Source organism: Sturnira hondurensis, unplaced genomic scaffold, assembly GCF_014824575.4.
Source record: "Sturnira hondurensis isolate 20B ecotype Veracruz unplaced genomic scaffold, ASM1482457v3 Scaffold0001872, whole genome shotgun sequence".
NCBI classification, from domain to species: domain Eukaryota; kingdom Metazoa; phylum Chordata; class Mammalia; order Chiroptera; family Phyllostomidae; genus Sturnira; species Sturnira hondurensis.
This window is the reverse complement of record NW_028074503.1, coordinates 33,398,761-33,422,994: the sequence shown is the minus strand read 5'-3', so window position 1 is coordinate 33,422,994 and position 24,234 is coordinate 33,398,761. Positions and strand designations below refer to the sequence as shown.

Genomic DNA, 24,234 nt, shown 5'->3' with positions numbered 1-24,234 from the left:
GAACACTCTCAACACCACCAGTCATAACGCAAACGCACAAATCAAAGCCACAATGGAGGGCACCTTCACCCCCACTAGAATGGGTGGGATGCCGAACGCCAGCCACGCCAGCCACTGGTGAGGATGCCGAGCAACTGGAATGCTCCCGGTTGCTCTTGAGAGTAGAACATGGCACAACCACGTTGGAGAACAGTTTGGCAGCGCCGCATAAATTTCACCGTATCATAGGACCCAGCAACTTCACTCCTGGGTGCCTACCCAAGACAAATGAAAGCACGTGTCTACACAAAGATGTACACACACACATATGCATCATAGCATTATGCGTAGTAGCCAAACACTGGAAGCAACATCAATGCCCATCAATGAGTAAATAGACAAACAAAATATGGTTTATCCATTCAATGGAATACTGTCTGTCTGTCAATAGGAAGTATCGAACTACTGATATCCCAACACTGACGATCTCAGTGCTCAGCCAAAGAAGCTAGACACAAAAGAGGACATAGGATATAAATGCATTTGAATGCAACCCTGCAAATGACAGATCTATCCTGTAGTCATTGAAGGCAGGTCACTGGTTGTATGAGCTGGGGCTGTGTGGGGTGGTTGACAGGGAACAGAGCAAGGGCACCCTGGAGGATGATGAAAATGTTCTGTGTGTTGGGTGTGGTGGCGTTTGCACATATGTACACATTTATCAAACCTCATCAAGTTCACCCCAGCCTGTGTGGCTCAGTTGCTTGGGCATCATCCCACAAACCAAAACATCAAAGATTCCGCTCCCAGTCAGGGCACGGCCCGGGGTGCGGCCCGATCCCCAGTCAGGGCGTGTGTGGAAGGAAACTTATTCTCAGGTCTACGTTTTCCTCCCTCCTTTTCTCCCTCCCTTCTCCTCTCTCTGGAATCAATATTTTAAAAAAAATTTAAACTCATCAAGTTCTAGGATTAAAGTAAGTGCATCTTATTTTATGATCACACTGATTTCACATTGTCAAGATGCTTATACAATGGATAATTAATAATACGCTCCGTCAGAATAGGGGGTAGAGACATGGGCATCCTCTCTGCCTGTTATATTGCTTCACTTTATTCTGGCTTTTGAGTTTTAATTTACATTTTGCCAATGTGTTTCTAAATTCTCTTTCCTATGTGCAGTTTGCTATACCATTTGCTGCAAAACAAAAATAACACACGAATTGAGTAAATTATTTTTTTATTTTACTTGCGTATTATCTTTGGCCAAAACATTAAAATTGGAGGGACTCCCAAAATCACTATTCCATAGCCTTTACTGACAAGGCTATTTCTTTCATTAGTGCATAAAACTACAAGTCATTAATTTCCTTTCAGAAGAAGTCAACAGCATAATACAATGAGCCTTGATTTAACTCATTTTACACATAACACAAACAAAAGGACGCTTCACTTAGAAAGAAAATTATAAACACACACACACACACACCCAGTGCAAATATGAAGTCGTCCATTTTGATGATAATGTTGGAATGCAAGCTAGAAAAGCAAAACTTTTTTTGTTAAAGCTTGGGCTTTTTTTATAGTCGTACTAATACTCCCACGCTGGTTTCCTGCCAAGCCAACGACGAGCCTAAGGAGAGGAAAATCGGCCGAAGAAGAGGACGCTGTCGGACTCTCTGTGTCTGATGAGGAACAGGAATGGATGATTGCAGTGGACAGTTTCATAGCTGGGCCCTGAGGAGACCCCGTAGCTCACCCCAGTGGCTGCTGTGGCCTCAGTGCCTTCCTCCGTCACCACCACAAAGGACCTGTGCAGGAACTTCTGGGTGCTCAGCCCTGAGCGGGAGGACATTCCTGAATAGTCTGCCCTGTGCTCGTTGAAGGCATCCCCCATCCCCAAGGCGGCCAGCGGCGCCTGCAGGTCGTAACTGTCTTCCAGCTCAAACCGGGGCAGGCGCAGATCCACAGGCCTCTGCTTCATCTTCCCCGGCCTGGTCCACTCTTCCAACTCCTCGGGACTTATTTTGTTTATAATCTGTTAAGAAAAAGGTGGGGGAGAATGGCACGATGACCAATAAAAGTTTGAAAGAGTGTAACACAGATTTGCATCAGTCAGAAATCATGAATTTTAGTGACAAAAGCAGAAAGTTCATTTTACTAGACTTGTCTTTCTATAGCAGGCACTTGCTTTATATTTCTCTATTTAAATTAACTGGGCATATATGAAAAGTCAATAGCATTTTGAGAATTTTTAAAGATGAAAAATGTAACTTCTACTACATATTATTTTACAGTTTACTATTTCCCCAATGTCTTTGTATGCAATATATTATACATAAGTTTTAAAGATAATAAAATATGCTTGTATAAATGTATGACAATAAAATCATAATGTTTACATGTAAAAATACGTATTTACCTAGTTGCAATCACAGTGAATATCTATTTTCCTTATTATAATGTAAACTTTTTACACCACTGCAGATCTCTCCAAAATATCTTCAAACTGATAGATATTTTCATCAAATTGATCAATTTTACCCAACATTACCCCATTTGTTTACAAGCATCTAGTACGTATCACATATTGTGATAGATGATAGATTCTGTAGATATAAAAATACTTATCTTGATGAATTTCAAACTACATGTCCTAGTATATTTAATGCAGAAATTACTAATTTGGCTCAGACAGGCCATGTTTTTCTTCTGCATTATTTCCCTAGGATGATTCCCACAACTGGGGTTTTTGAGTCATGGGAGGAATACTCTTTAAGTTTTTCTACAAACTGCCAGTTCGCTGTCCTCCAGTATTTTCTGATGTACAATGAAGGCTATCAGCTACGTGTTATAGCAACAGAACAGCATCCGGTATTATAACAACATACATCATAGGTGCTATATTATTATAATAGTGGTACTGTCTGTGTGTTATAGAGACAGAGTATGGTGACTAGTCATTATAATGCCACTACACACTAAAACCGTGAAGCCCATTTCATAGATGGGAAAATATCGAGGTTCTAGGACGTTAATTAGCTTCAAAGGACATAAGGCTCCTAAATGCTTTAACAGAAAAGTGGGTAGAATTAAATCAAGGGGTGCAAGATTAAGGGTCCTATGGACTTTGTTTGATTACTGTGGGTGGATGTAGGGTCATCTGGGTTTTAAATATGTACATACTATTCTTTTCTGATAAATGATGTTGATTGTGTGGGGGGGTATGTTGTGTGGGGCACAGGGTGAATGGGAAATCTCTGCATCTTCTCAATTTTGCCATAAACCTAAAACTTTTTTAAATTGAAGGTCTAAAAGCTTTCAGAAGGTCTGAATAGCAGGCAGAATTTGCTGGATATGTGCACATGTGATTTTTTTTTCTGGGAAAAATGGTGCCTAGATAATCAACCATTTCTCAGAATGCAGGGCAATCTTTCCTATCCCCACATGACCTGAAATGTTCATTTTAGTTCATTCCCAAATATCCTAGTGCTGGTCATCCCCCATAAACCTGACATCATTTACGGCTCCTCAATAGACATCCTGCACAGCGTCGGAAACGTTTCCACAGGGCACTGCCAGACACCTGCTCCAAATCAGAAGCCCCCTGTCCAGGCTCACCCAGAACAAGCTCTGAGATGCAGAGCCTCCAAAAATGGGAGCAAGAATAGGAGGCCTTACCCTCTCCAGGCCGTCGATATCATTGGGCAACAGCACGAACAGGCTCAGTTCACTGTTCTTGTATGGAATGCCCAGCATCTTGGCCTGCAGGTCCTCCAGGAAAGTGAAGCTAAAGGTATGAAGCTGGGTCATCATCAGCACCGGTGTACTGGTGTCCTGCAACAAGTTAGCAGAGCGCTGAATATCAAAAGCGGCCTAAGACGCCCAGGCGTGCTCACCAAAACCATGCGCTCAACCTAAACCCTGCTAATGCTCAGAGCCTCCCACTCAGCATCTGCTGTCCGCCCTGGGCAGGGACTGAAGTCCGCGGTGAGAATTTGCATTCCACGCATAAGCATGTCCCAGGTATAAGGGACTGTACCTTATCCAGCCAAAATTCCTCCTCCTTGGTGTGTTCTTTCTTAAACTCTCTGTCCCATTGCCCTTTAAAATACACAGTGTTGACCAGCACCAGCTTGATGGAGCTGCTCAGAGTAGCATCTGGAAACAGGTCCTTGATTCTTTCTGCAAACAAACAACCACCACCACTAAGTTGGCCCGTCTTGGAAATTACACGTGATATGCATGGTAGACACAATGTGGGTGGCCTTCACTGGTCACCAAAGCCTCAGCCAGCTCAGCACTGGCAGGCCCCACCCACAAAGGCTTCACGGGATGGAATGTCCTCACTGCCCACTGCCTGCATATCCCATGGGATGGCTTGGGGAGTGAAGGGTCAAGAGCTCAGGCTCTGGGATCAAACAGCCTCTGTGAGGGTCCAGTTTCACGTCTAATCAGCTGAGGGACCTTGGGCAAGTTATTTAAGCTCTCAGTGCCTCAGTTTCCACATCTGTGGAACAGGAATGAAACTTGCCCATAGGGTTGTCGAAAGGAGTAAGTGATCTTATACGTGAACAGCAAGCACGTAGATTGCTATCCGCCTCCCAATAAGCACTTAGCAAAGGTTAGCGCTTATTATCCTTACCCACTTCACAGAGTTACCGCCTGAGATTTCCAGATTCTTATTTTATCGGAGAAGGAGCTCATTTTTAGTCTCTGGGCTCAGCCCATCTCGCACTAAATTCTAAAGAACACTGCTTTAAACTAGCTTTTTGATAGACACTTTTTTTCCTGCCTTTTTCCCATTGCATTTCCTTTGGACTAACTATCATAAAAATGCATTCTGAAATAACAGATCTGGGTAACTAGAATAAAAAATGTAACCCAAAACTCTAACACTGAAGTATCAGCTATCACCCTCCCCCAGAGTATATTTGCTTATTACCTTTCTTCTCTGGTATCTCTTGTGTGTTTGGCTCATACTGGGGAGGAGAGGGGAGGGGTGGGGAAGATGCAGGGAGGGTTTGTGAAGTTCTCTGCTGTGGATGGGGCTGAAAATTTATCCATCCCACATGCTGCTCACACAGAGATGAGCCCCAGGCAGCCCCAGCTGTAGGTAACAAAAGTAGGCCTTGATGGGAGAGCTGAGTGTTCCTCACTTGATAAAGGAAACCCTCTATGACATTCCCACTCAAGGACCCAGACTCAGAAAGAAAGTGCCTGATATAAAGAAAAGGGTGCGAATCCAAGACAGTTAGTTGTGAGCCCAGTTTTAGGGGCCTCAAGATATTGTGATCCACAACCCCAGTTAATAATTCTCCACCAAGTGTTTCCACGTTCTAGGACCCCCTCTCCAGTTCTCTCCACTATTTGCAGTGCCTTCTCCCACTCCTCATGCCCAGGCTGCCTTTTCAACCCTGAAAACCCCCTACCAAGTCCCCTCCCAGAGCTCATCCCCCCCCCGCCCCGCCCAATACCCCATGCAGCGCCAAGCAGAGGGCTTCACTCACAGTGGGCGCTCAAGAAGCATTTTTATGATGAACGACCCATCCATACTCTACCATGTGTTTGGCTTTCAACCCAGGAATTAATCTTCTTTCGACTTTCATCTGCTGCATTTATAAAATCAACAGGTTCCAGAGAAGCATGGTAATATTTTTCAACATAATCTAAGTATTTCTTTAGGAGAAACAGGGAAGGAATAGAAAGAGGTTGAATTTCAATTTATCCATTGCCAACATGTCGAAGTAAGTTTAGCAGTACATCAAGATCACTAACATGGTAAGAAGGGATTTTGAGGATGAGGGCAAATTTTGAGTGTTTCCATGCACATGTTGAGGCAGGTACAGTCGGATTAAAGCAAAAATCAGAATTCAACTTCTAAGATTAAAAAGGAGCTCTCAAAGGGCCTGGATGTCTGAAAAACAGGCAGTGGGGACACCAAGGGATCCAGGCCAAGCCAGGCAGTCCACACAGGCCACATGGTTCCAGGCCCCACAGTCCCATCAGGGCCATCAGCCACTCACAGATACCTCACCGAGGTGGTGGACACAGCAAAACTTACTTGAAGGAAAAGGTATGTCTTTTCTCCAAACAACCTGTTGGCTATTTTCAGTTCATGATTATTAGTGAGTTTGCTTAGTTCACTCAGAAACATTTGGAATTGGTGGTGTATCTCTTCTGTCTTCTCAATCTTCAAAATCAAAACAAAACCTCAATGAGTTGAGTTGTGAGTTCAAAACTCAGCAAAAGCAAGCCTAAATTCTCCCTCAAGAGGACATAGCTGCTGGCTCTCTCCCTCAGCTTGTGCAGCCTTGAGGATGACCAGTGAGCTTGGTGCGGCCCCTGAGGTGAGGTGGCTCTGACGCAAATCAGATGATAAGGTGAGTCACAAGCAATCCCAGCTCCACATAGGAGCCTGCTCCTCCGCTCCCCAACACAGATCTGGTCTTCTAGTCCGGGTTGCATTTTTTTTGTTTCCCATGGAATTGGCCCCTAAACATTTCATATGCTTCCTTTTAGCTTCTCACAATACTAAGCACCTGAGAAAAACAAATGATTCCTTAGATGGCTTTTATCCAATTTGAGTTTAGCAGTATCTGTTCGAGACAGTGGATTTTTAAAAAGTTACTGGGGCAAAAGTGACTGTAAAAGTATAATCAGTATGATAAAAATATATACATTTTTTAAAAAGTGACTCCAGAATCTGCAGTACCACAGACAGACACCAGGCGGGCGATCCCGAGTAGAAACCACAAACTTCTTCAATTAGGTTACACCCCCAGGAGCCCAAAGAAAACGCATCCCCAGAAAAGGCTTAAGACATCTCCCCCTGGTTTCAGGAAAGCATCCAAGAGGTTTGGGAAAAGGGGGGTTAAGGAGTAAAATAACCATTCTGCCTCTAGACTTTTCCAGCCCGCCGTTTTTCCCCTAGATCCTCTATGTGGACTGAGCTACCATCCAGGTTTCCAGCCTCTGAGTTGGTCAGCCCTGCAATCCACTCTCCAGATTTTCTACCCTGTTGCTGGTATTTCTCCTGGTTAAAAAGTAGCGACTGCTGACAACCAAGGACCAGTTCGGCTCTGAATGGGTTTCTCTAACAGTGGCAACTGAGTTTTACTATAAAGTCCCTAGTTGGCTCATTCCCCTATATGTGGACAAACCCTAATTGCTTGCAGCTCCTCATTCCAAAACTGGACATCGAGGCCGGAATTAAGTTATATAATGGTGATTTGAAATGCAATAAAGTTTAAAACTTTTTTTAAAAACAGACATCTCCAAAATCTCTAGTCAGACTGATTCTAAGAAGGTTTCCCTGTATGGCTGAGTTTCCAAATGCCGAAGTGCCAAAGAAATGAGGAAACATGACTTGATCAAAGGAACAAGTTAGATCAACAACCTAAGTGTACATCTCAAGTTTCTAGAAATATACAACTGACCACGACTGAATGATGGAGGAAAGTGAACAGATATAACTAGTACAAAGACTGAATCCATAATCAAAAACTTCTAATAAAGAAAAGCCCAGAACTAGATAGCTTCATTGGAGAATTTTATGAAATATTTAAAGTCTTCCAAAGACTTGAAGAAGAGGGAGCACAGCAAAACTTATTCCATGTGACCAGCATAACCATAACACCAAAACCAGACAAAGACATAAGAGGACAAAACTAGGTACCAATACTCAATGGATACTGATTTGAAAATCCTCAAAAAAATACTAGCAAATCAAATTCAACAGCACATTAAGAGGATTATACATCATAACCAAGGAGGTTGGTTTTCAACTGAAATGCAAAGATGGTTTAACTTATGGAACTCAACCAGTGTAATACAACACAATAACATTAAAAAACAAAACCCACACGATCATCTCAACTGATGTAGAAAAAGCTGTTGACAAAATTCAACGCCCTTTCCTGATGAAAGCGCCTAACAAACTAGAAATAGAAGAAATCAACCTCAACATAGTGAAAGCCACGTATGTAAAGCCCGCAGACAATATCACACTCAATGGTGAAAGGAGAGCTTTTCTTCTAAGATCAGGCAAAGATGTTGACTCTCACCACTGCTGTTTGACATATTCAGCCTAATACTGGAAGTCCTGCCCATAGAAACTAGAGAAGAAAATAAAATAAGAGAAAGGCAGTCAAGATGGCAGCATAGGAAGATATAGCTCATCTCTTCGTACAACCACATCAAAATTACAACTGAAGTGTGGAACAACCATCAGTCAGAACCATCAGAAATGAGTTGAATGGAAGTCTGACAACTATTGAATTAAAGAAACCACATCCATCCAGATGCAGAACGGGCTGGTCCCTCACCTACATGTGGTGGGTAAAAATTCAGGAGGGATATCTCGGGAGCAAAGAGTACCAGCCATACATCAGGCCCCCCATCCCACAATTCCAGCGCCAGGAAGGTAAGTACCCAAAACTTCTGGGTGCAAAAACCAGCAGGGATTTGGGTCAGTAGAAGAAAATACTGGAACTCTGAGCAGTTCCTCGTAAAGGACCCGCAAAGACTCACCTACTCAGACTCACTCCCTCTAAGCTCCATCACTAGGGTAGCAGCTTGAAAGGCAGCAGTGGTACACAGGGAGACACTGAAGTGTCTGGCATCAAGGTGAGCAGAGGCCATTGTCTCTTTTCTAAGCCCTCCCCTCACAGAGACATCAAGCTGGTGCCATTTCTGAGACTCCATCAACCTGGCTAACACTGTTTGACTGGTCTTGGAGATCCCCAGAGGCTCTGCCTCATCCAACTTACGAGCCCACCCAAGCTGCTTTCCTATGTGAATGGCTGGTCCTGGTGCTTGTTTCACAACTTCCTAAATCCTACCAAACAAGCAACAGCTGGCCTCAGTGAGTACCAGGCCCAGCACTAGCAGCAGCCAGCCTTGATTCACAGCTTGCCTTTGCCTAGGAACCTCCAAGCCCAGCACAGGTAGCAGCCATCTCAAATTGCTTTATAGCTCAGGCAAGCTGACCCTGGGAAAAACATAGATGGGGGCTGATCGTGGCCTGCACCACCTGGGAAACCCCAGGGCCAGCACACCCACTGGACTGGCACAGACCACATCGGAGCACCACCACCCTGTCCCTCTATAGCTGATCCTCCACAGAGGACAGAGGTTGGTGGTCAGTGGTCACAGCTAGTCCTTGCAGCTGACTGGCCTGGGTAAATTCCTCCCATTGATCTGCCAACAGTAACCAAGGCTCATCTACAAGAGGAGGGTGTACTCATCCCACATGAAGGGTGCACCTTGAGTACCCAGCTTGGGTGATAGGGGAGGTTATGTCACTGGACCCTACATTAGGGCACACTACCAAAACACAGAGTCAAAGCAGCTCTACCTAATATATAAAAACAAGCACAGGGAGACTGCCAAAACAAGAAGATAAAGAAACATGTCCCAAGTGAAAGAACAGATTAAAGCTCCAGAAAAAGAGCTAAATGAAGTGGAGATAAGCAATCTATCAAATGCAGAGTTCAAAACGCTGGTTATAAGGATGTTCAAAGAACTTAGAGAGAACCTCAGCTGCACAAAAAAGATCTAGTCAGAAACAAAGAATTCACTTACAACAGTAGAGTGGATGAAGCTGGGAACCAAATCAATTATTTGGAACACAAGGAAACAAAAAAACAACCAATAGGAACAACAAGAAGGAAAAAGAATCCAAAAAAATGAGGATAGTATAAGCAGCCTTTGGGACAACTTCCAGAGGTCCAACATTCACATGATAGAGGTGCCAGAAGGAAAAGAAAAAGAGCAAGAAATTGGAAATCTATTTGAAAAAAACAATGAAAGGAAACTTACCTAACTTGGTGAAGGAAATAAACATGCAAGACCAGGAAACACAGAGTCCCAAACAAGATGGATGCAAAGAGGCCCACTTCAAGACATATCATAATTAAAATGCCAAAGTTTAAGGAGAAAGAGAGAATTGTGAAAGCAGCAAAGAAAAGAAGTTAGTTACCTAGAGGGGAGTTCCCATAAGACTTTCAGCTGATTTCTGAAAAGAAACTGTAGACTAGAGGGGATTGGTAAAAAATATTCAAAGTCATGGAAAGCAGGGACCTACAGCCAAGACTGCTCTACCCAGTAAAGCTATCATTTAGAATCAAAGGGCAGATAAAGAGCTTCCCAGACAAGAAAAAAACCAAAGAAGTTCATCCTCACCAAATTATTATTATATGAAATGTTAAAGGGACTTATTTAAGAAAAAGAAAATCAAAACTATGAATAACAAAATGGCAAAAAATACAAATCTATCAACAATTGAATCTAAAAACACACACTAAGCAAACAAGAACAGAGGCAGAACCATGGGTACAGAAAGCATTTTGATGATTGCCAGATGGGAGGCAGGTGGGGCAGAATAGGTGAAGAGGTGAGGGCATTAAGAAGTACAAATAGATAGATGCATAATGGCCATGAGGATGTAAAGTATTGTATAGGAAATGGAGTAGCCAAAGAACTTATGCACACAACCCATGAACATGAACAATGGTGGGGGGATTTCCTGAGGGAGTGGGGGATTCTGGGTGGAGGGGGGTTGTAGAGGAAAAGTTAGAACAACTGTAATATCATAATCAATTAAATATAATTTTTAAAAAGAGATGCAAATCAAAAATAAAAGAAGTAAAATAACATTTATTCACAAAAGACATGATCTTATATGTAAAAAGCCTTAAATATTCCCAAAAATATGTTACTACTAGTAAATTAATTCAGCAAAGTTGCAGAATACAAAATCTACATTCAAAATTAGGTACAGCTCTATACATTAACAATGACCAATCCAAAGAGAAAAATAATCCCATTTACTAAAGTTTCAAAAAGGATAAAATACCTATGCATAACTTAACTAAGGAGGTGAAAGATTTGTACACTGAAAACTATAAAAAATTGCTTTAAAAAATTAAAGATGTAAATAAATGGAAAGATAACCCATACTAATGATTCAAGGATGTCATATAGTTAAAATATTTATACTACCAGAAGTGATGTGTAGTCACAGTGCAATCCCTATCAAAATCCCAATGGCATTTTTTAAAGAAATAGGGGGAAAAATTCTAAAATTCATATGAAATCTCTAGGGACCCCAAGTAGCCAGAGCAATCTGGGAAATGAAGAACAAAGTTGGAGGTCCCACATTTCTTGATTTCAATACATACTACAAAGCATTAATAAGCACAATGATGTGGTACTGGCATAAAGAGAGCTATAAGGACCAATGGAAATAATACATAGCCCAGAAATAAACCCTTACTTAAATGACCAGGTAATTTCCAACAAGGGTGCTAAGACCACACAATGAGAAAAAAACAATCTATTCAACAAAAGGTGCTTGGAAAATCTAATACCCACATGCAAAACAATGAAGTTGTACCTTTACCTCACACCACATACACACACACACAAATACTCGGAATAGGTTAAAGACCTAGAATAAGACCTACAACTATAAAACTATTGGAAGAAGACAAGGGGAAAACTTTAGGAGACTGGGTTGGGTAATGATTTCTTGAGTATGACATCAAAAGCACAGGCAACAATAGCAAAGATAGACAAGTGGGATTATATCAAATTAAACATATGCTCTTCAAAGGATACAGTCAACACAGTGAAAAGGCAAGCTGCATAATGAAAGAAAATACTTGCAAATCATAAATGTGATAAGGGGATAACATCCAAAATATATAAGGAACTTCTATAACTCAACAACAACAAAAATAACCCAATGGGGGGAAAATGGACTTGAATAAACAATGCTCCAAAGAAAACACATGAAGAGCCAACAGCATATAAAAAGGTGCCCAACATCACTAATCACAAGCATGCAAATCTCAAAACCATAATGAGATATCACCTCACACCCATTAGGATAGCAGCTGTCGAAGAACAAGGAATAACAAGTGTTTAATGAGGATGCAGAGAAGTTAGAACCCTTGTGCAGTGTTAGTGTGAATTTCAAATGATGTGGCTGTTATAGAAAACAGTATGGAGGTTTCTCAAAATTTAAAAATAGAATTAGCATATGGTCCAGCAAACATATTTCTGGGAACATATCCAAAAGAATTCAAAGCAACATCTCAAAGGGATATTTGCACGTCTACGTTAATTGTAGTATCATTCACAACAGCCAAGGGCTGGAAGCAACCCAAATGAGTACCAACAAGTGAATGGATAAAGCAAATGCGGTCTATACATACCAAGGAATATTATACAGTCTTTGAAAAGAAGGAAAGGCTGTTACATGCGTCAACATAGATGAATCTCAATGACGTTATGGTAAACAAAACAAGGTAGTCGCACGCACACACACACAATAACAAATGGTATGAGTTTCTACTCATGACGTATCTAAAGTAGCCACAATTATAGAAACAGAAATTATCAATCAATCACAAGGCCCAGGCAGTTTTACATCCAAATTCTGAGCAGAATATTAGGTGTGTTTCTGAATTTATACAAACTCTTCCAGAGAATAAAACAAAAAGAAGCATTTCCCACCATGGTCTAGTGACATCTTGATAACAAAACTAGGAAAAGGACAGGACAAAGCACAATATCACAGACCGATCATGTTTAAAACATAAATTTTTAAAAACCACTAAACAAAGTATAACCTGATCCAATTAAATAATGTGAGTATATATATATATATATTTTAAATCATGATCCAGTTGATTATCCCACAGATGCAAAATGGACTTAATGTTAGAAACTCTTAATGTAATTCACTCTGTTGACAAGGAAAAAAAGCATTGATCATCAATAGATACAGAAAAAATATATATATATATCACTATAAAAAGATGGATGGATGGATGAAAATGGATGGCTGGGGATTGTAAGGCTGGTGGGACTCTCCCTGTACAACCGTATGAAATGGGTCTTTATCCACTGCTGAGAGGAAGAGATGTTGGTATCATCCTTTCAGCAAATGTTGGGGTGATATTTGATAAAGTGGAAAATGCTTACACCCTACCTCTCAGATATATACTACAGACCAGCACTGTCTCACAGAAATGAAACGAAAGCCATAAATGTGAGCCACACATACTATCTTAAAATTTCTAGTATCTATAGTCTTTTTTCTCTCACAAAAAGTGCTCTCAAACAACTATGCTTATTGACTGGTGGACAGCGAAGCCCTATCCAACCCAACTCTGCTGATAAAACCTGGAAGGAAGCCTGACTTTCCATGTGCACACCTGAAGACCCCAGAGAACCTGGCCGTGGGGGATGGTGGGATGAACAGCCTGTGGGGCCGGGTGACTTGACGCCTGGCTTTGTGAGGGTCTGGGACTGGGCTGTGACAATGGTCAGGACAGATGTGCCCTTCCTGAGAGCTCTGGCCACCTCCAAATGCCAGCCCCGATCTATGAACTTAACCTCCCTCCCATGCGTGTGCACTCTGTCCTTCGAGTGACAAATGTTTCAGCCCCAGAGCTGAAAGAGGCCCCAGGCAGTTATTAGTCCTGTGCTAATATTTAATAAATAAAAATAAAACTTCAGGCCCTGGCTGGCGTAGCTCAGTGGATTGAGCGCGGGCCTGCGAACCAGACGATCGCGGTTCGATTCCCAGTCAGGGCACATGCCTGGGTTGCAGGCTGGTTCCTTGCAGGCTAACTCCCAGCAGGGGACGCACGAAAGGCAACCATACATTGATGTTTCTCTCCCTCTCTAAAGATAAATAAATAAATAAAATCTTAAAAAAAAAAAAAAAACTTCAGAGCAGGGGTGAGAGTCTTAAAATAAAATTACAATGTAGTAACAGTACCGGCTACTATTACCACCACCACCACTAGGCAAGTCACCAGGGTGTTGCAGACACTTTGCTGAACACTTTCCAAAGGCCCAAAGAAGATGAATAACTTGCCCAAAGCAGCACAGCTGTTAACTCACTGGGCCAGGATTCGAACCCCTAATCTGTTTACCTCCAAACCCATCTACTCTGCTGTAGGGACTTTTCAGTCTGTTAGCCTTTCCAGCATCCATCACAGTGGTTAGCATGAATTGAAGTTAAGGTCTCTTTTTAGTACTCAGGATTTATTATCATTGCACAACCCTAGTAACATTATGTCACTGGTGTGATCATTACTGCTTAAAATCAAGTATTACCTCTCCCACACATTTCCCCAGGGAGCCCACATCTACAAAGCAACCTTAGTGAGGGTAACCAGACATGTCTCCCACCTCTTGTTCTTCAGCTTTGATTCTCGAGCTTTCTGTGTCTTGTTCAGAGAAAAGAACCTGGAAGGGACAGAAAATATCATGGTAGGGGCAGTCAGAGCAGAGAAAACCTCACACAGTATCAGTCTGGGGGAAGTGGACTTTTGCTAAAGACACCTCAGGGGCACACAGGTCACATCTGTCTCCTTACAAAATCATGAAAAGCTTTGGCTGTCTTCAGAGGAGCCTCGTTGGCTTGGCCGTGCGTATATTCACCTTTGATGTGTCATTTATACCCTCCTAGGGATTATGCAACTTGTCCCAGTAGGTATGGTTCTTCACGCTCTGTCTTTAATTATGAGGTTGATGGCTTTGGACAGGGCCACACACCCAGCCCTCACCCAAAGGAATCTCGGGCACCAGGGAGCAGACAGCATGGTGGAATGTGCAGAGGGAAGAGGACTTTACCCATAGACCTGAAACTGCTCCACGTCCACACACGTCCTTCCTCTCCTGGCCCACGGGCCGAGAGGAGCATGCTTTCGAGTAAACTCGAGAAGGCTCACCCGAGAAAAGAGACCGTGTTTAAAAAGTTGGGCAGCCCACCCTACTCACCTTCCGCAGCTGGGCGGCAGTGGCCCCGCGGGCCCCCAGGAGGAGCATGCCGATGGCGGTGGAGATGCTCACCGGGGAGAAGAAGACGTTGCCCTTGTTTAGTTTGTTCAGCTCTTTGAAAAGATGGAGCCCAAACCGAGCGGTCACTGTGCCTAGTGACTCCATGACGATTCCAGCGAGATCCCAAACAGCAGCGACAATCAAAACTCATACGAAATAATACTGAATGTGAACTGTAATTGAAGGATACCATGGGGGGGCGGGGGGAGAGAGAGAGAGAGAGAGAAGGAAAGAGGGGAGGAAAGAAGGAAAGAAGAAAAGAAGGAAAGGAAGAAAACAAATGAGCACTCTTCGCTTGTCTGAGTTGCTTTAGGTCCAGGGGACCTTTCCTCCTTCCCCTGCTCTTCCTGCACTGGTCCACAAAAGAGGGGTCTCAGACTATTTCAGCAAACGAATCAAGTTCAGACATTGACCTAGGCCTGGATTTGAGCTGCAGAATTCTCAGAGAGTATTTCAGACGACACCTCTGTTGACCACGAGAGCGACCACGAACCATTTGGGAGGTACTGGATGTGTTAACGGCATTGGTCACGAGTGATTTCAAGGGTGCACACCTACCTCCAAACTCAATTGTGTACATTAAATAGGTAAGCTTTGTACGTGTCAATTATACCTCAGTAGAGTGTTTTCTTGAAAAACAAAAAAAGAGGGGTTTCCACCCTCTGGGTGAAAGGTCCCACAGCCTGCTTCTCCCCGCTTCACTCGGCCTTCACATGACCATCACTTGGCCAGAGCCAAGCATCAGCCTGGTACCATCCAGCGCTTCTCAGCTCTCTTGTCCCCGAGGGGCAAGGTCACTGCCTTATATGGTTTTCTTCTCTTGTTTGCTCTCAGAACCTGCCTGCCCCTGCCTGCCCGCCGCCCCCTCCCTGAGGCACGCTCCCCGGGCAGGCACAGGGCTTGTCCTCCGCCTTCGGCTTGTCCAGGTGCAGGTCCTGCTGCCGGGCAAGGGGAAGGCGGAGGACGCAGCCAAGAGTGTCTGCTGCTCTGAGACTTGCAATGGACTCAAAATGCAGACGGCGGCTGGGTAAATTCCTCCTCGGCGATCCCAACCCCACCCCGACCACGTGAACACTTGCCCCTGGGCTTGCTTTTCCTAAAAGACGGTGATGCATCTGCAGCCACAGACTAGTAAGTAGAGTGAAAGGGCTTCTTTTTTTTAAATGACTATCTATGTTATTTCAAGCTTGCACAGGGAGTTCACCTTACTTTTGTTATCTCATCAAAAACGAAATTTAAGAACAATTCATATTTACCGAAAATAAACAAAATATATTTTCTATTTTCTTCACCTCTAAATAGATATGTTATAATTAGTTGATAAAGTCTTTAAGAAACAGTTTTAAAACAAGAATGAGGTGAAGGCAGAATACATTTTTGACAGCCTACATACTTTAGGGGATCTTTTCAATCAAGGGCCCGCCCCCACTAAGGCATCTGACAGCTGCTGTTAAAACTTCCATTTTCCCCTGGGTTTCCTGGCATGGATTCCTTGCAGGTTAACTCAGAAATACAATGAATCAACTCACTGTCAAACAACATGAAGATGATCCAATACCATGTCAGTGTAGACACTGAATTAAATGAAACCACCCCCAAGGAAAGTCATGCCCGATAGAAGTTCTTCTTTCAAACAAGCATTCTCAAAACACAAAATGTCTTCGGTCAGAGCAGAAGAAAGCACGTACCTGGCTCTTGGACAGACGGAGGTAGCTGAGTGTGGCCCGAGGAAGCATGTGTAAAATGAGTAATTGAGTTCTTTAATTTATCTCTGGCTCCCTGCCTCTCCCTAGTCATTATCATTTTTGCATTTCCAGTGAAACAACCTGTGGTTTCTCAATGATGATTTCCCTCACAAATCCCTCATGCAAGTTTTACAACAAAATTAAGGATGCAATTTCCTCCTTCATTCATGTGTGGCCATGAAAGTTATGCCCTCAAAGTTGTTGGCAATTGTATGGGGAGCTGTAGTATACCCATCATACACATTAGACAGAGTACACGTATTATAACGCATCAAACAGTATACATATTAGACAGAGGGGAAGAGAGTTGCAACTTCTAACTTCTCCAAATCCCTCAGAAATTCCTTTGGGGATCCAAGTATAAAGAAATCTAAATTAACCAAAGCACAAAATAAGACTAAAAGCAGGAGCTCAATCCAGGACCACTGGCAGCAATAGAATGGCCAAGTTATCATGTTCTGCTGTGTATAAAAAAAAATTATTGCCCAAATTTTTGAGGATAAAATAAGGATATGCATTATACCTGGGTAGTACTAATTCCATATCTATATAGATGTTCTTAATTTTTTTATTTATGCTTATGCCTTAAAAGTGTAGCTCTGGAAAGCACTGACAGTATCTGTATGCAAATAATTACCTAGAATATGATCACTGATTTTGTTTCTAAATATAAATAATTGAATTAAAAAAATTAAAATGGAAGATTTTTTTCCCTGAAAGTTTGAGCTAAAAATCGTGGGTGTGCATTATACACAGCAAAATACGGTGAATAAAGTATGATCCAGGTTGGAGGGAGACCTTGAAAGGTCCTTTGACCATAATGGTATTGGGAATCCTCTGAGGAGAACTGGTTCTCCACCTTGGGTGCACATTAAAGTTTCCTGGGGAACTTAAGAAAAATGCCTACTTCCCTCCCCTCCACACACACAAAACTGAGTCAGAGTCTCTGGGATGGGGACCTGCCACCAGAAGTTTTAGCAGCCCAGGTCTGGACCACTGGTTCATGGCCACGTGAAGCTCTCAATCAATGCATACTTACCACAGACGTACAGAGCCACGTCCGGACAAGCCCAGTCTCTGTAATGATGTTACCTCTGCAGTTATATCATGTGGAGGATGCCAAGCCTAAAGGAGAAAATGAAAGAAAACTATCTTGCTAGAAAAGTGGTGAGGAAAAGTCACAAGGAAAGTTGGAGTGGGCAGCTCCACACACACACACACACAGACACACACACACACCAGCTCTGGTTCTCAAGCAGCCTGTCCATTAATTATGAAATCTCCCATTTTAATTCATTGAGTAACAATGAGAGTCTTCCATATACTAGACATTGGGCTAAGCGTCCATGATTCGTAAACATCCAACCAGCTCTCTGATTTCAGGAAAACAACGCTACTAAAAAAAAAAAAACCTCAACAGGAAGTTCCACCTCCTGATTCTAGTTTTTCCTGCCAACCTTAAGGCGCCCCTACAGGCTCTGCTAGCTCATTAACAGAAGCAGCAGTTGGACACAGGTATCAAGGTTCATCTCTGCCACCAAGCACCAAGTCCCAGACGAACACCTCCGCTCTCCCCTCTGAACGTCTGCCTGAGGAAGCAGCGCGGCTCCGTGATGTGGCTTCCAAGGGCTGACTGATGTCTGTCTCAATCTCCACACGCACAGTTTGCTTTAAAGAAAATGAAGAAGTATTTTGATCTCTGCTCTTTAAGCAAACTCACAGCAGTATTAATTACGTCTGCTTTCTAACTGTCACTGAGAAATATACAAACTGAGGATGGTTTGGAAAGAATTAGCCTTTCATTATGCAGTTAACCCTGGATGCTGATGAAATTAAAAAATGATCAAACAAAAACTCATAGACACAGACAACAGTGTGAAGGTGACCAGAGAGAAGGGGATGGGGGAGTAAAGGGTAAAGGGGGTCAAATATATGCTGAGTGAAGAAGATTTGACTCTGGGAGATGGGCATACAATGCAATATACAGATCAGGTATCATAGAAATGTACACTTGAAACCTATATAATTTTTTTATTTTTAAAAGATTTTATTTATTTCTCTTTAGAGGAGAAGGGAAGGAGAGAGGGAGAGAAATATCAATGTATGGTTGCCTCTCATGCATCCCCTGCTGGGAACTGGCCTGCAACCCAAGCATGTGCCCTGACTGGGAATCGAACCACGATCCTCTGGTTCACAGGCCCACACTCAATCCAATGAGCTACACCAGCCAGGGCTGAAACCTATATATATTTTTAAATCAATGCCTCCCAATAAATAAACTGTTTTAAAAAGAAAAGAGATGACATGAAATCCTTGAGCTGGCAATAATGCTCTATGTTTTAATATCCCTACCACTTTGCCTTCTAATTCCTTTCTCTGGAACCCTCGACTCCCTACTCCATTGCCCAGTTACGTTCATATGCCCTCAGGTTCTGTCTGAAGCATTTTCTCTCCCACTGGCTTTCCCAGAAATGCCTGACACCACCACCTCCCACAGTCTCCACTGGGGACAGCCACTCAGGTCTTGAGATCAGGAAGCAAAGTGCCCATTTGAAGTCTCTCTCCTGCTCTTGTTTCTCCCAAGCCATTCTTCCTTTAGTCACTTCCAATGTCCCCTTTGCAGGTTTACAAAATCTCACAGTGACACCCTTCCCCCAACCACAGCCCCCCACCCCAAACTTGGCACATGGTCTTCCTGTCACCCTAACCACAACCACCCCTCTGGACATCTTCACAGCCCAGGTCAGTGGCATCTGCCCATTCCCCAACCCTTGCCCCTCTCCTCTAGAGGACCACATATACAACCGTGCTCTGGGGGTCACCATCACTGGGGACAACTGCCTCTGGGGCAGTCTGCTGCACACCAAAATGTCCCTATCTGCTTACAGGTTTCTCATCCTTGTTCTTTCTAAGCCTAATTTTCAAAGGTCATCACAACCTCCAGTCATTGGACTCTTCTTCCTTCTTCTCTTTTTTCCCCCTTTCTTCTATTTTATCTGTGTCTTCTGGTATTAAAACTGCCCCAAATGTAGAAAACATGTTAATGATTAGAAACCATAAAAATAGTTTCTGTGCTTATGAGTGAGGACAGAAAATAATGAAGCTCAATCAGAGGACCGAGAAGTTCCCCATTGCATCCCAGGTTTGGTACAACTTCTGTGTGTCTGTTACTGATATCAGCTTGTAACATTTTTCATCTGCAAACCTATAATGTTGTAGTGGATGCTGGTGGGGTCCCACCCAGAGACCCTTAACCAGAGTGTTTCTGTCACCCAGTGACTCATTCGGCTGATAACTCACAGCTGTCCTCTGTCTGTGAAATGACTCTCAGCCAACTGGGAACCACCCACTAGGGAAGTACAGAGCACCCCACCCCGCCAGGGCACACCTCAGGAGTGACTCACTGGTGCAAGGGTATTTATTCCAGGACAGGACAGTCCCCTTTCATCAAAACAGGACCCATTTTGTAATTGCAATTTGTCATCCAGCGCTTCCCCCATAGGACCAGATGGAAACTGATCTCTCGCTGAGCCCAGGTGGCTGATTAACATTTCCCCTGCCTTGTCCTGCTTCCTCAAAGACAACCCCTCAGCTCCCCGGCCCCAAAATACCTGAACAAGAATCCCCGTCCTCGGCTCTGCTGCTTCAGGTTAGGGTAGCTGACCTAACCCCTTCACTGGCTGTACTCTCCAGAAACTCCTAGACAATTCTTGCACATATTCATTCTTTTCTAGAAAAATTTTGAATCAGTTTATCAAGGCCTATGAAACAACCTCGGGGGATTCCAATTGGGACTCTTTATCATTGATACATTAATGGGGGGAAATTTTCAACTTTCCATATCGAGCCAGGAACGTGCTCACCTTTCAAGTCCCTCAACAGTGTTTACAGGTGGAGAGAAATGGAGGGGCTTCTCTTTTGCTGAAAAACCAAAGCAAGCAGAGCATTATCGCTGCCTCCATTCAAACTGAACCGGAGGCCTGAGCAAGGGCAATAAGTCACTTGATTCATCAGACCATTAGTTAACTGGTTAAAAGTCAAGACTCAAATGAAAAAAATTATCTTTCACAAAGGAATCAACACGCACTTTATGAGAATTTAAAAGTAAGCTTGCCAAGACTGATGAATACAAGGTCAATAGAACAAATTCAAATACTTTTTATATACTAGCAACATTCATCTAGAAAACGGAAAATTTTAAAATGAAAGATGCGCAAGTCCCTAACTAGAAAAAGACTGAACACAGCACGGAGAAGTGAAGAAGACCTGAGCAGGTGGGGATATTTTATTTGCAGTTTGGAAGATTCCACATTGTAAAGATGTCAGTTCCCTCAGAATTGTTCACTACAATTTTAATGAAATCCCAGGAGGTTTCGTTTTGTTTTGTTTTTCAAAAAAACTGACCAGCCAATTCCAAATGCCTGCGAAATAGCTGAGAGCCTAGAACAGGCCACAAACACAGAGAAGGAAGGGCTCCTGCCGTGCAGTAAGACTGGTCATTAAATGACTGCCTGTGGCTTGGGCTGTCATTAAGTGACTAAGTGTGGTTTCGGCAAAGGAGAGGCCGGGGCACGCACCTGCACCATGTGCACGCCGGCCTGTTTGGGGAAGCGTTTCTGCAGAGCAGCGGGGAAAGGTGGTCGTTCCCACCCATCGTGCTCAGTGGGCGGGGTGCCCAGGCAGGTGAGAATAGATGCTGACGACTGCCTCGGACCACACACCAAACTCACACAAGGGCCAGCGTCACCAGTAACACCTGCTATTGATTACCAGTACTGCCGTCACACTTGAGTATAGATTGTGCGGATCCACATTCTAGTTTCACAGTTTTTTCTTCCCCTCAGAACCGCAACTACTTTTCTCCATCTTCTTGTCGGCTTACACGGAAGTCTAAACCCATTCTCATTCCACTGCAGAAAGTCTATCTGTTTTCACCACACAGCATCCCGAACACTTTCTTCTCTCCGAGATCTGTAACTTGCCACAGTGGGGAAGTGTGGGTTTTTAATGAGCCCTCTTGGTCTTCATGACTTTTTTGAATTCTGTACAATTTTCTTTTCTTATATCTTTGAGTACTTCCTGCCAACCCCTCAGAACTCTCTCCCTGAAATCTTCCTTGATAAATGTTGGGGTGTCTTAATCTACCCTGCATGGCTCTGAACAATTTTAAGTACTTTATCTTTTTTTCTGTGTTTGGTAGAATTCCACGATTCATCTTCCAGCAGACCTTTCAGCTGTGTTCATTCTGCCATTCAGTCAGAATGAACATTGTTACCAACTTTTTGTAACAATTGTTTATTTCCAAAAACCCTAAATAAATATTTCATAATTCCCTATTCTTGTTGTATTTTTTATTGTCTCTTGTTTGATCGATTAACTCTGTTGAGGCCGATTCCTTCCTTTCTTCCTTTCGAATGTTTCCTTCAAACACTTGGTAGTCTAGGTGATACGCTTCTCTGTCTCTGAGATTCCTCATTAGACTGTCTCTGAACGCTGTTTTGTGGTTGCCATCTCCTGCATGGGCAGTTTAGAAGTGGGAGGACCCACTGTGCTTCCAGGCAAGGGTACCAGTGGCTTCTAACCACTAAATGGGAACTTGGCTCCACTTGGTAATGGCAGTCACCTGGGGCCCTGCTAGGCCTCTGTGACTCAAGCAGGCACACCTACTGCTCCTGCGTGGGGGCAAAGACCTCTGTCGCTGCCACCTAGCATCAGTCAGGGAGAGGAAGACGCATGCCTTACTGACCCAGCTACTCCCACTGAAGTGCTGCCCAAACCTGTCCTCACAATGGTTCCCTGCCTCATACCTCTTCCTGCTTCCTGAATTGTCCACTTCCAAACTGAAAGAACTCCTGCACTCTCAACTCTGTTGGCTACCTAAAACTTTATCTTGAGGGACCTTTACATAGTTTATCCTTTATAAGTAAATTTTTCTTTTTGCTCAAAGCTCACACATGCAAAATAAAGAAATGGGTATAAATGAACTCTGGTACTCTTTATTTCTACTTGGAAGGATAGATAGAGCCATGGTAAGTAATCCACAATATGATATCTGTCAACAGCCTGGTTCAAATCCTTCTTCAACCATTTGCCACCTGAGAGATCTCACATAAATGGCTTCATCTCTCTGTGCCTCAGTTTCCTCACCCATTAAATGTGACTAATTACCTCTCAGAGTGACTGAGAGAATCAAATGGGCTGATTTATATCAAGGTCTTCTATCAATACCAGTTCGCAATAAGTATGAGAAGTAGGAGGTATTATGTTCCAATTCAGCGATTTCAAAGCTGGAACCGTATTCTGGATACTGAAACTCACCGCATGCCTGGGCCAAATGTAAAAAAAGAAAAAAAAATCACTGCTAGAGACATGCATACCTGCTGACAATTATTTGGGGACATCCTTAGAATTCATATTAAGAATTTTCCTTCTCCTGTTGATTGTCAGTTGAAGTCATATTTCCTCTGGTGGAATTTCCTTACTAATTTTTTGGAATCTTTGACAATGTTGGACTCTGCTCAAAGCAACAAGAATTGAACCCCAGTCCCTGTGATCTTTGCAGCCCCGTGCTCGGCGGTGGGATTAAACATATTACACTCACATGTGCAAAAATACCCCAGAGAAGGACTTTCCATCACATTCACAAATTGGCTCAGTGGGAAATTATTTAACCAAATGTTTTCCCCTCAAACTTGTACACTAGGTTTTATTTTCTTTGGAAACTTAACACAAAGTTCTGAGGCCTATGGATTATTTATCCTTTATAAGTACATTTTCTTTTTTTGCTCAAATGCTAATAGAATTATTTTCTCACTTTTTTAAAATTAATTTTTAAAGGTTCTTAGGATGTCCATCTTCGCCTATTTTTCTTGGAAACCAGTGTAATCAGGTGACTATCCAAGTTAAGAAAGGTTTTTTCAATCCTATCTTTGGTTATTGATTTCATGCCAATCACTCTGCTTCCTTTCTCAGAAATACCATAATTCTTGGGTGTACTTTCTGTTCTCTCTTTGTATGCACCAACACCCCTCCGGTTATTTCCTATTCATTCTAAGACAGACAACCACACCTTGTTCATCACTAACTACGTTTTCCAGTGCATCGGTTTTGCTTCTCCATGGCCTCTAAAATCTATTTAAATTCTGCTGTTGCACTTTTCGTTTCCTACCAGTCCTCTTGCTTTTCATCCCATTCTCTCACATCTTACCACAGTTTATCTTCAGAGAGTTCCCTTCCAATTCCACAGCCAGCCTGCCTTCTTTTTGTGCTTTTTGAATCCTATTGATCTTCTAATTCTTGCCATAAATCTTTTTCTGAAGTCTCATCTTTTGCCTGTACCATGATGTATCCTGTCCTTATTGGACACTATTTTTTTCATAATGCTATACCATTTTGCCCATTTATTAACCTTGGACATGGGTTGAGGTATTCAGAACTTATGCCAACAGGAGGTTCTGCAGGTTTCTATCAACCCCACCATCGTACATTTATTTGATTGCTTCTTAAATCCTTCTTTCCCATCTCCAGCTGAAACATTGTCTGATGCATGTTATGGATAACATTATTTAGAAGGGAAATGGTGTATTAGAACATGAGAATATTTAAATTCAACATTAAGGATAGAGAATACATCGGTGAAAGTTGTGCACAT

General features: G+C 42.8%; 1 protein-coding gene across 1 annotated transcript; it reads right to left on the bottom strand.

Moving 5' to 3' along the window:
- Positions 1–1,541: 1,541 nt before the first annotated feature.
- Positions 1,542–16,561, bottom strand: LOC118979421 (serpin B13-like). Its single transcript, XM_037035474.1, has 8 exons — positions 16,527–16,561; positions 14,779–15,011; positions 14,188–14,244; positions 6,041–6,169; positions 5,538–5,655; positions 4,019–4,161; positions 3,658–3,813; positions 1,542–2,014 (listed from the first exon to the last, which is right to left on the bottom strand). Exons 2-8 carry the CDS (start codon positions 14,941–14,943, stop codon positions 1,610–1,612), a joined length of 1,173 nt encoding a protein of 390 aa, XP_036891369.1. The 5' UTR covers positions 14,944–15,011; positions 16,527–16,561; the 3' UTR covers positions 1,542–1,609.
- Between the last annotated feature and the right edge of the window lie 7,673 nt (positions 16,562–24,234).